General features: G+C 32.0%; 3 protein-coding genes and 1 non-coding gene across 5 annotated transcripts; 1 reads left to right on the top strand and 3 right to left on the bottom strand.

Moving 5' to 3' along the window:
- Positions 1 to 143: 143 nt before the first annotated feature.
- Positions 144 to 1,942, bottom strand: LOC18020841 (40S ribosomal protein S14-3). Its single transcript, XM_006403726.2, has 6 exons — positions 1,809 to 1,942; positions 1,339 to 1,458; positions 1,201 to 1,246; positions 704 to 789; positions 481 to 610; positions 144 to 387 (listed from the first exon to the last, which is right to left on the bottom strand). The coding sequence occupies exons 1-6, from the start codon at positions 1,809 to 1,811 to the stop codon at positions 320 to 322; spliced, it is 453 nt and encodes a 150-aa protein (XP_006403789.1). The 5' UTR covers positions 1,812 to 1,942; the 3' UTR covers positions 144 to 319.
- Positions 1,943 to 3,411: 1,469 nt separating this feature from the next.
- LOC18020842 (protein ABHD11) lies at positions 3,412 to 5,453 on the bottom strand. 2 transcript variants are annotated; one of them, XM_006403727.2, is made up of 5 exons: positions 5,144 to 5,450; positions 4,824 to 5,062; positions 4,440 to 4,552; positions 3,950 to 4,090; positions 3,412 to 3,845 (listed from the first exon to the last, which is right to left on the bottom strand). In XM_006403727.2, exons 1-5 carry the CDS (start codon positions 5,394 to 5,396, stop codon positions 3,587 to 3,589), a joined length of 1,005 nt encoding a protein of 334 aa, XP_006403790.1. In that variant the 5' UTR covers positions 5,397 to 5,450; the 3' UTR covers positions 3,412 to 3,586. The 2 variants fall into 2 exon arrangements, with proteins under 2 accessions (XP_006403790.1, XP_024013834.1); XM_024158066.1 differs by having other exon boundaries at positions 4,824 to 5,453.
- A 30-nt stretch (positions 5,454 to 5,483) lies between these two features.
- TRNAL-UAG lies at positions 5,484 to 5,563 on the bottom strand. The gene has a single exon. It is a non-coding gene; the product is annotated as a tRNA-Leu (tRNA).
- Positions 5,564 to 10,707: 5,144 nt separating this feature from the next.
- On the top strand, positions 10,708 to 11,229 carry LOC18020843. The gene has a single exon (XM_006403728.2). It carries the CDS (start codon positions 10,741 to 10,743, stop codon positions 11,074 to 11,076), a length of 336 nt encoding a protein of 111 aa, XP_006403791.2. The 5' UTR covers positions 10,708 to 10,740; the 3' UTR covers positions 11,077 to 11,229.
- The last annotated feature ends 891 nt before the right edge of the window (positions 11,230 to 12,120 follow it).

Consider the following 12,120-nt stretch of genomic DNA (forward strand, 5'->3'; position numbering starts at 1 on the left):
TGGTATCACAAAACTTTGCACATAGAACATCTAAAATCCAAGAAGATTATTACGAGGCAAACAAAACGAGAACAATGTTAGAGACTTGTTTATTCCAAGACCCTTATTATAGATGGAAGATTTGTTTCTTTCTACCAAGACGATTTTGATGAGAAAAATGACAAACCAAATTTTGAATGTCTTATATAGCAGGAAGAAAAATATTTTTAGAGTTGACACTACAACAACGCATAGTAATCCAAAACTCTTTTCAATCTAACAAAAAAGACAAAAAGAAACAGAGAAAGAAAGATGAGCCCATAGAGCGAGACCAAAAAACTCAAAGCCTCCTTCCTCTTCTTCCACCCTTTCTGCGGGTACTGTCGGTTGGGATTGGAGTCACATCCTCTAAGTTAAAAAAACCAAAAACAAAGTGAGAGATCTGTTCATTCAAAGACGCCATAGAAAAAAGACCATTTATATATGAAGATTTGCTTATACCAATGCGACCAATTTTCATGCCAGAGCGGGCAAGGGCTCTAAGGGCAGACTGTGCACCAGGACCAGGGGTCTTGGTCTTGTTACCACCAGTAGCACGGAGCTTCACATGCATGGCTGTGATTCCCAGTTCCTGTAATTGCACAAACTGATCACATTTGCAAAAAACAAAAGAAAAAGCAAACAAAATCGTCCAGCTTTGTTAGTGAATATTATTGGCTCTTACCTTGCATCGCTGAGCAACATCTTGTGCAGCAAGCATAGCAGCATAAGGTGAGGATTCATCTCTGTCGGCTTTCACTTTCATACCACCTATAGGGATTTCAAATCCAAATCAGCCAATTTAGAAGCCAAGCAGATGTATAATGTATTCAAGAACAAATGCAATTTCCTTTAAAAGTATAATAAAAGGATTCTTCATTGTTTAGAAACATCAACTAAAGACACCCATTGCAGACGAGAAGCACTTAATGTTATACACTACTGCCTCAAAAGAACAGAGACTGGGAACATCTATTTACCGGCAATATACGTAGTTAATTAAAGAAAATGTTTATAGAAGATATCAAGGAATTCATCAAAGTTCTCAAAAGTGAGAGACTAAATACAATTTATCTCACACTCACTAAAGTATACAAGGACCAATATTATCAGAAACAACCGATTCTATGTATAGATAGGTAAATTTACCAATGGATTAAGAGTCGCGCGATAGATACTTACCAGTGATGCGAACAAGTGTTTCACGTCCAGACAAATCAGTAACGTGCTGAAAATGCAGATACACAAAATTTCAGCAATGTAAATGGAAATTTCACTGGTCGAAAATTTAAAAAAAAACGACAGAAGAAGGTGACTCACAATGAATGTGTCGTTGAATGAAGCAAAGATGTGGACAACACCAAAGACATTCTCTCCTTCACGAACAGCAGGTCCAAGCGTCACATTCTCTTCCTTTGGCTCTCTGGTCTTTCTCCTCGACTACATTTTTCACCAAAACAACTTGAATTACGAGTTATGCAGTATCTTAAAAACACTAGTCAAAATTGATAATTTAATGCTGATTTAAAAACCCAATCTTCCGAAACTTCATGTGATCTCAGATCGAAATCCGAAAAAAAGGATTGCTTCAGAAAAACATTTTTCATTTCACACTACCACTCAATCGGATTTCCAGATGTATCCATGTACTACCCCTCTAAGTTATACTAAAACTAAGATTACGAAACTGAAACTGTATTCTCTAATCTAGCTAACGAACGGGAGACTATAAAGTTTTTATAATCAAGAAATCCAAGAAAATAAAATAACAAGCTTCAGACAGAGCTTACCATGGTTTCGAACGGACAAAGGAAACTAGGGTTTCTTTCTGTTCCGCCTTTAGCGAGCGAGAGAGATGACGAACCAGAGAATTGGCTTTAATAGTCTGAATTTCCGTTAGGTTAAAACCCAAATATCTTCCGGCCCCAAATATTAAGGCCCATTACGTTAATTATGCCGATCGTTTTCCCTAGGTCTGCGGCATTCAGGTATTCGGGTCGATTTCGGTTTGGAACCAATTGATTTGGAATATCTGGATAAAGAGGATTAGAACCCATTAAATATTTTTATAGATTTTGGTTCGGGTTCCGTATCTCTATTTTGATTCGGTTCTAGTTTCAGATACTCGAATCTAGGTTTTTTGTCCAGCCTTAAAGCCATAATACCTCAAAACCCAAAAATATATTTAAAAATCCTAAAAAATTAAAAAATATATATCTGGTACACAAAATATCATAAATATAAAAAAATAACTAATATTTAAAGGTATATAATTATATTTTGGATAATTCGAGTATCTGATCGGGTTTTGGTTCGGTTCGGTTCTGTTCTGTTCTGGTTCTTTAAATATAAAAGTTTAAAATCTATCGAATATTTTTCTAGATTTCAGTTCGGATTCGATATCTCTATTTTAATTTGGTTCCAGTTCAGATATTTGGATCTAGGTTTTTTGCCTAAGCGTCCGATTCTAAAAAAGAGGTTTTGAGTATTTTTTTTAAAACAGTTTTTGAGCATTTTATCTCATCTGATGTTGTAGCATTGCTTCCCCTAATTATGGCAGAGCTCATCCCTGTCTCACTCACCTGGAATCCATCCAAGACTAACAAGTGATCGAGTGAATTTATGAAAGCCATATGGGTTTGGGGTCCCCAACGTTTTTTAAGATATCAGTTAAATCTTGTGCTTGAAGCTAATAGAAACAGTAACAAGTTTAATTTAATTTTGGCAGAACATTATTAAATACTTTTACACGTTTGTACATTGTTAAAGGAAATGCAAAAGCAAACGAAAAACGAACATTAACACGAGAAACAAAATGCTATTTTAAGTTATTGGTTGCGATTGAATTTGCTATTTCAAGCATTTCCAATCCTACTCTATTTTCTCTATTTTGGAAAAAATTTTATTCAATCCTACTTTATTTTCAACTCCAAAATGGAGGAATGCCATTTAAAATAAAAAAAATGGGATAATTTTTTTTATTTATAAAATAGTTTTTCAACACTTAATGATTTGAGATAAACAAATTCAGTTTTAAATTTACTATACTTATCTAGTTATCCATATATTAAATTTCTAAATGTACTATATTTGTACAAAACAATTTGACAAAGAAAAATATATCAAACATAATGCATATAATTTAAACTATACATTCCATTTATTTGTTTTAAAGTTTACCATATATTTATTAAAACAAAAAAAAAGGTAAATGATAGTTCTATAAAGAATGACGTCAATATTTATGTTGGAGCAAAGTTAAAGAATTCGAAACCTTTTCAGGCTAATCCTAATGGTTACTTAAATGATTTAATAACATAAACTGATAGTAAATTTTAAAATGCATAAATTTAATACAACAATGACTAATAAGTTAATGGGTCAATTTGTAAATTTATAGATAAAATGTATTATCAGGAAGTAATAATAAAGTTAAAAATATACTTAAAATATTCTTTTTAGAGTAAGAAATGAAGAAATACATTGAAGAAAATTCCATCTTCATAAATGGAATGATATATTGGAGATGCTCAGACGAAACACTGATGCAGTTCTCGTATCGCACCGTCTATTTGTGTGTGGAGGACAAGAAGTTTGGGCTCAAAATCTCTAGGAGTCCCTTTGGATTGTCTGTGTGGACCCAGTGGCCAGAGTTACAGAGAAGATGAGTTGCAACCTTCCCTTCTGAGACATTCCGTCTTCGGTTAGAAATTATTTCAAGCCGTGTGGTCGTATCGTGGTCCCATCGGTCACTCTTTTCTGCGATCACGAAAGAAATCTCCGTCTCTTTTGGCGGATTCTCTAGCAACGACCAGTACGAAGTCTCTCTGGTAAGTGAGAAGTCAAGTCATATGAATGAAAGTAAACTCTTGAGGAGGTCATTATATCATTGTAAATTTGTAATCATTGGTTCTTATGAGAGACAATAAACCTGTAAGACTTGAACATTTGGACAGCTCCGTCAAGGTTAAAGGCCCAAGTCTCTGAGTCACCAGATCTCTTGAGATTGCTGCCAATCCACTCAGATAACGATCTTGAAAACCCAAGCTCGACCATATGATCCACGAGCCACCTAGAATCAGAAAACAATGTTTGAGTAGCACGAGCTTGAATTTATATACCCCGCAGCGGAAAGGAACCTCACTGATGTGAAACACAATCAACTAGAAGCAATCATATAAGCATACTCTTTATTGCCACTAATCTATATGCATATGCGTGTTTACTTTACTGATACATGCAAAAAACAAAACAAAAAAGCCCTTCCACACACAACAACTAAATCAGAGAGATGTTATACACCACATTTACTAACGTTCACCAGAGATTTCAAATCAAAAGTTAGCATCATAACTTGACCGTAAATGAAACAACTAGTCGTGAACCAACAACCATGAAACACGGAAAGAAGGAGACTTTACTTGCGGGAAGGTATTGGTGAAGGTAAACTCTGCAACGTCTGCAGAACTTTCTCTACTTCGCCATCACTTTTTTCTGCCTTGACTTCCCCAGGGACAGAGTCTAGTACCCATAGCTGTTCTGCATCAAAGAGAGAGAGACACCAAACCGGCTTTGCTTCATCATTCTCAAAGAAAGGCACAAAACGGGCATCTTACAACACACAATGAGCTCACTAAACTTGCTTAGATCATTAGAATTGACAAGCAAATAATGAACAGACCAAAGTTGCTATCAGACGTGATCCTTTTGAATGACTAGCATAAAACGAAAAATCCAGTATCAAGCAGATCAAAGTCAGTTTCTTCCAATTCCCAATTATTAACAGAGAAATGGGCGTCTAGTACCTGTTTAGGAGGAGAAGCGGATTCACCATAATCACCACGAGCACAACTCTCCATGAACTGCAAGGCTACTTTGCCTCCCAGTGAGTGACCAATGACCACGTCAGGCCAATTCCAGCCACTTGCCTTGACCAAATCAGCTAAATCCTTGGCGGAATTCACAAGATCATGAGGCGGGTTAATCCCTTCCACCTCCGTAGATCTCCCGTGGTTCCTCAGATCAACCAGTATCATCTTCCAATCTAGTATTAACGAAACAACAAAAGAATCGATAAAATCAAAGGAAATCTGGAGATACCGATCAGATATAAAGAGAGGCAAACCAGAGGGAGAGGAGACGGAGAGAGACGACGCGAGGGAGCGAGAAAACGATCGCCAGTTGCGGCCGGAGCCGAGGAGGCCATGAAGAATGATAGCTGTAGATTCATTCTTCCGATCTCCGGAAGATCGGACTTCTTCGTAGGCTAGGGTTTGAAGGGATCTTGAACTCGTGAAGCAGGAGGCTAACAGAGTCGGATATTCAAGGAAACGAATCAAAAAACGAGATTCCAATCGATTCGTCAAAGTTCTCGCCATCGAACACACTTCCTGCGATGATTCTCCGGCGAGCTGGTCACACAATTCCAATTAATTTGTGCTAAAGAAGAAAAAACGAAAAAGTATTGACAGCTGTGGGATTTGAACCCACGCCCTTTCGGACCAGAGCCTAAATCTGGCGCCTTAGACCACTCGGCCAAACTGTCAGATGTTGCCAGTCTTGAAGATACGTATAACTAGTATCCTCAGTCTACATTTGATTGGTAGTTAGCACTTAAAATTATCAAGTAAAATGGTGAGAATTTATCAATGGACATACTTTTAAAAGTAGTCGAGATCATAACTTATAAAATCAAACTATAAACCTTCTCTTCAATTCCAAATTATATATATTCTCACAATATTGTGTTTTTCATGACATAATAAGTTCATGTTAATTGATGAACCCACATACACATCTATCAAATATTGACCCGGAAAATAAACTAAAACATTCAAATACCCAAATTTAGTATAATTTTTATCAAAACATAAAACCCCAAGTTTATGGCGTAAGTCATCTGGAACACCTCCAAAGTCCAACCCAACTAGGCAAGGTGCAAATTGTTAGTATTGCTGTTATCATTTAATTCAACAGATAAAAGCTATCTTGTGATTTATTATAGTTGACGTTACATATCCATTTGTTAATGTAGATGTCATAGCAACAAAAGAGAAGCATTATATTTTGAAAAGTCTAAAACAAATTATTGAATGAATGGAATCAAGGATCAAGTTGACGAAGAAGAGATGATCTAGGACAAGCGATGGCTTTAATTGAAAACGGATAATGCGGTATGTATTTATTAAAACTTCCGTAAATAGAGGAATAAAAAGTCCAAAAGGAGCGTTTGGACAGTGGTACAAGGAATCCCTAAACCAGAACAAGACAACTATAGACATCGATCCTCTTGCAGAGTCAATGAAAGCAACACTGCATATAGGGTTTGAGGTTTTATTCGTTATTAATGCAAGGAAAAACGTATAACACTTCGAAACTTCTCTGAATAAACAAATGTAGTTTTCATTTCAACCTTCACATGATTGATTTAAGTTCATTCATATAGAAACGGTTCTGACTACGACCGACCAGTCTTTTAAATTTTAATGAACAAAATTTGGAAGAAATGCTTTGTATTTTGATTTTGAATGCCATAAACCATTTGTCTTTACTTTCTACAACCAGATAGGAGATTAAAGACGATACTTCAATACAACAATATGAGGTTCATGTGTTTTTAATAAGTTACATTGCAAGTATACAACATTACGTACAGCTTTATTATTTTATACTCAAGCGTAGCTTAAGTTCACTCGTTGATTCAAACTCAATCTTCTTAATAACTTCATTAATAGTTAATTTGATCAATAAAGATCTAATGAATGACTTGAAACATACTAAAGAAAGAAAGCCCTTCACTCTTCAGATTCGTAAAGAATGGAAATATGGGATTAAGATAACAATAAAACTTGTAGTATCGTTTAAAAGCTACCATTAATTTTCATTAAATAGCTTCACATGGGAAATAACTGATGCTGAGGTATTAGATTTTATGGACTATGGAGGTCAATGGTAGTATTTGACATTTTTATCTAGTTATACTTTCAGTTTTTTATATTTAAAGAAAAATTATTGTGAAGCAAATTCAAAAATAGATATAAGTAGGACTCTTTTACAAATCATCCCATTTTGAGCTTATAAATCAAGCCATGTGCCATAATTGCCATTAAAATGTTCAGTCTATAAATCATTTTAATAATTTGATTGTCTTCTTAATTATCAAGCATTTAATACACGGATCCTAAGTACAGTATCCTGTTTTTCTCCTTGAGGTCTTCTATTTAAATTAACTAGTTACTTATGAAGCATTATTGTTAAACCAAACAAATCACTTGTATTAATTTGTTTGTTTTTTTTAAAAAAAAAATTTGTCCTTAGTTTTATTTTAGAAAATTCATGTATGATAATTACATTTTCATTAGATAGTTTGATTTTGTTCTAAGATAAAGAATTGCAATGAACAGTTTTTCATTCTATAATTGAGATAATTGTATATAATCTCTTATATATTAATTGAGAAGTGATAAAGAATCGTCAAAATATTTGAATAACAAAAAATATGTAGATAATTTTTTTAAAATTAAAGGGATTTATTACTAAATATAATAAATTTTAAGTGTTTTGACTTAAAAAATTAAAAGATTTCGTTGAAATTGTTCATTTGAAAATTTCCAGAAAAGTTTAATGAGTAGTCTTTTAATGTTTTACATATTTGAATATCTAATTAATCTACCATAACTAGTTACATATATCATTCTTTTTCATTTTTATAAATTGTCATAGATTATTATGTTTAAAAACACTAATTTATTATAGTACAATAGAAAGTAATTTGAAAGTAATTGAAAGTAATTAAGTTTAATTGTTATTTTCGAAACGATTATCTGATTATCAATCAAACACACATTTATAGGGGTGAATTTATACATTCACCCCCTCTCATTTTAGCCAATGAGAATATGCCATATAATATTATTTTTGAATAAAAATACAAAATAATATCAAAAAATTAAATACTTAATCAAATATTTTATTAAAAAATATATAAATAAATTAAAAATGTATATAAAGATTAGAATTTAGGGTTTAATTTTTATTTTATTTTTTTAAGGTTTATAGATTATGATTTAGAGTATAAAGATTAGAATTTAAGATTTAAAGATTAGAATTTAGGGATGAGGATTTAAAATTCCAAAAATAAAATAAATAATTATGTAAAAATATATATATATATATATATATATATTTATTAAAAATAAATCCAAATAAAATTTAATATTATGTTTGGGTTCATTATTTCCAATTTAGGGTTTAGTTTTTTTATTTAAATTCTGAAAATAAAACAAATAATTATGTAAAAATATATTTTTTTTTTTCGCCTAAAAACTTTTATTAATGAAGGATAGGTACAAAGTCCGAATGTAATTCATTTGTAATAATATGTGGAACATAGAAATAGAACACATAATTCTGTAGTGGAGTAAAAGGATGTTTTGCCAAAATATCAGCTGGTTTGTCGAATCTTCGCGGCACCCAATTGAACTTGACGTCATCAAATCGTGATTTCCACCATCGTGCCTCCCTGATCCAATTATATAGATGAAAGTTCTGTTGCAATCCACTAAGTAGTTCAAAAACTGTTTTGTTATCCTCTTCGAATTCAACCCTTCGTAAGCCTCTACTCCAACAGCCTTGCATAGCCGTAATAAGAGATTGAAGTTCTGCTTCTAACGCACTTAAGACGATTCGACCTCTTATTTGAGCTGCACCCATATACATTCCTTTGTCATCACGAATGATCCATCCAGACTTTGCTGCAGTGCTTGTATTAAGAAAAGAACCATCATAGTTGCATTTGATCCAGTCTTTTTGAGGGACTTGCCACAACGTGTGGTTAAACTTTGAACAAGAACCGGTGTTGTTTACACCAGCATGAAGGTTTACATAGTCTTCTGTATTCATCCATTCCATTGCATCCTTCCTTGCGTATTCCAAATTTCTTCCCCAGGGTAGATGTTTTTTTTGAAAGAGAAGAGTATTTCTGCTTTTCCAAAGTCGCCATAAGATCCACAAAGGTAGCTGACGATATTTTTATTATTAATAATTCTATATAAAATTTAATATTATACTTGAGTTCACTATATCTAAATTAGGGTTTAGTTTTTTCATTAAAAAAATATTTAAAATATGCTATTTTAGTAAATTACCTTAATTGATTTTATTAGATAGCAGATTTTATTGGTTAAAATGAGAGGAGATGAGTGAATGAATTCACCCCTAAAGATGAACCCAAAAATTGTTCGAAGCATTATTCTTAAATCAAACAAATCACTTGTTAATTTGTTTATTTTTTTTTTTTAGTTTTTCGTCCTTCATTTTATTTTAGAATATTCATGTAAGATAATTACATTTTCATTAGATAATTTGATTTTGTTCTAAGATAAAGAATTGCAATGAACAGTTTTTCATTCTATAATTGAGATAATTGAATATATATCTTATATATTAATTGAGAAGTGATAAAGAATCGTCAAAATATTTGAATAATAATAAATATATAGATAATTTTATTTAAATTAAAGAAATTTATTATTATATATTAAGTGTTTTGACTTAAGAAATTGAAAGATTTTGTTGAAATTGTTCGTTTGGAAATTTCCCGAAAAGCTTAATGAGTAGTCTTAATGTTTTACATCTTTGAATATCTAATCAATCTACCATAACTGGTTACATATATCATTCTCTTTCGTTTTCTAAATTGTCATAGATTATTATGTTTAAAAACACAAATTAATTTATTATAATTATACATAAAGTAATTTGAAAGTAATTGAAAGTAATTGAGTTTAATTGTTATTTTCGAAACGGTTATATGATTATCAATCAAACACACATTTATAGCTGTCATTCGAAACCGTCGTCTAAAGGAAACGTTTCATAAATAAATGTATTACTAATATTATAACTTTTTAAATTTTAAAATAATTCTTTTTATATAACTTTTTTAAAACATTTATTATTGATAAATGTGACCCATTGTTTTTTTGTTAACTATTCAAATTTTTTGTCACTAATAACAACTATCATTTAACCGTTTTTTCGAAAGAATCATACCTACTAAAAACCATTTCTAAAATATAAACAGCTTTATTCACATTATTTTTTAAAAAAGTTTTTTTAACTATTTTTTTTTAAATTAGAACTGTTGTTTATGATTTTTCACGCATATTAGAAAAATGATAAAATTTTCTATTTTTACCATTTATTAAAATGATATTAAATTTTATTTATCTACTTATCAAACTATTGTAAATGGATAAATCTTGAACTTCATTAAAAATCTGCTTTCAATATACAAAACACAATTTGTGAAATAAAAATTTAGAGTAATTCTTAAAACGACATTTATTTGTTTACCAATCAAAACCATTATTTTTTAAAAAAAATGTAACATTGCACTCTTCCCCTCTACATTTTAGCAATTAATGGTTTGCTGCGCTGATTTAAATGCACTAATGCATTGTCCATTGTGTGCTGAATTGCCTTTTGTTTCATATATTTGTCTCTACTGTACTTTAACCATTTTCCCACTTCCAATTAATAAACTAATTACTAAATCGACAACATTTTCTTCTCTCTCCACAACATAATTACTTTATTCAACAAATATTAATTGGTCATCATAATTAGCTCCTCTTCTTCCCTATATATACCACACATACATTGTTTTAAGAAGTCATCACTACCATCAAACCCCTCACCTAAAAAGAAAAAGCTTTATAGATGTACAGAAACTCTCTCGACAAGTCCGAAGTTTCGAAGATGAGAAACAAGAACGGTAAAAGACTCAGAGTCGAGCCACCGGCGAGGACGACAGAGCCGGTGGTTGCTAATCGGAGGTTTAGAGGAGGATCGTCGTCATCGAGCGACACGTCATCAACGATCAACTCGTGCTTGTCGACGATGGAGGAAACGAAGGAGGAGGTTGCGTCGTCGTGGGTTGAGGAATCGCCGGCGCTTGTGGCGGTGGGATGTCGAAGATGTAAAATGTATTTTTTGGTCAGGCAAGACAGGCAACGTTGCCTTAAGTGTAAATGCTATGATGTGATCAAGTTTTAGATAATTTGTTCTAAGGCTTTTATGATTTTCATTTGGACTTTGTTTAGTATTGGGGAATTTCTCTCTGCGTGGTGAATTTTTCTGTATTGTAAAGTCCTATTTATAAATCAATTTAAGTATTAACCTTTTCTTTTATTAAAATAAAATGGAAAATTGACAGCAGATCATTTCTGTTTGAAGCCGTCCTGTCCATTTTCATGTTTTAATATTTCAAGAGCAAACTACATGAAAGTGGCAGACTGATTTTGACGGAAAGGGCTCGTTTGTTTCAAACGCTGATTATTCGCGTTTGCATAACTGCGTTTATATCGGATTCGTTTGTGTTATATATTCTTTGGTAAAGATTAACACAATGGCCAAATGCAAACGAAAGAATCATTTAAAAACACTTAAGGCAAACAAACAATCGACACGGCTCCAATAAAAGTATAAAAAAACAAATGTGGTAGTATGCGAATAATGGTATTGCTTAGGTTTCATCGTCATTTAGTCTGGTTTCTAGTAACTAAGGTTATAAATGAATGTACTTCCCTTTAACTGAAATTCACCGATAATTAACATTTTTTTTAATAATTTGTGCTAGTGAATAGATTGAATAATAACAATGCATAAAACTAAAAATGATTCTATAGCTAATTAATTACGGTTTAAACTGAGTTAGTCCTGGATTCATTCTTTCAAATACAAACTTTGCGTTTGCATTTAGCTTCGTATGAGAACCAAAATAAAGTTTCACACTTTTTTTTACCAAGTATAAACGCAACGCAAACCTAAATGTTAGACGCAAACGATAGGTTCCGTTTCATGTTAAAATGTTGTTTGTATCTACAATTAACCACAACAAAATTTTTTTTTTTTTTGTTTTCGGCAAAGAACAAAAAAATGTAAGTAGCTAAAATTGTTGGTAGAAGTGGAATCTTGACCAATATAATCATCATACATATAATATCTTTCTAAAAAACCATTTTAAAAAGTCCATAAATTCTAGCCCACTAAACCTAAAGAAATTGACCGCGTTTGATGGGTTCATATCTCAAGTAGTAA

Source organism: Eutrema salsugineum, unplaced genomic scaffold (genome assembly GCF_000478725.1).
Source record: "Eutrema salsugineum unplaced genomic scaffold, Eutsalg1_0 scaffold_16, whole genome shotgun sequence".
Taxonomy (NCBI): domain Eukaryota; kingdom Viridiplantae; phylum Streptophyta; class Magnoliopsida; order Brassicales; family Brassicaceae; genus Eutrema; species Eutrema salsugineum.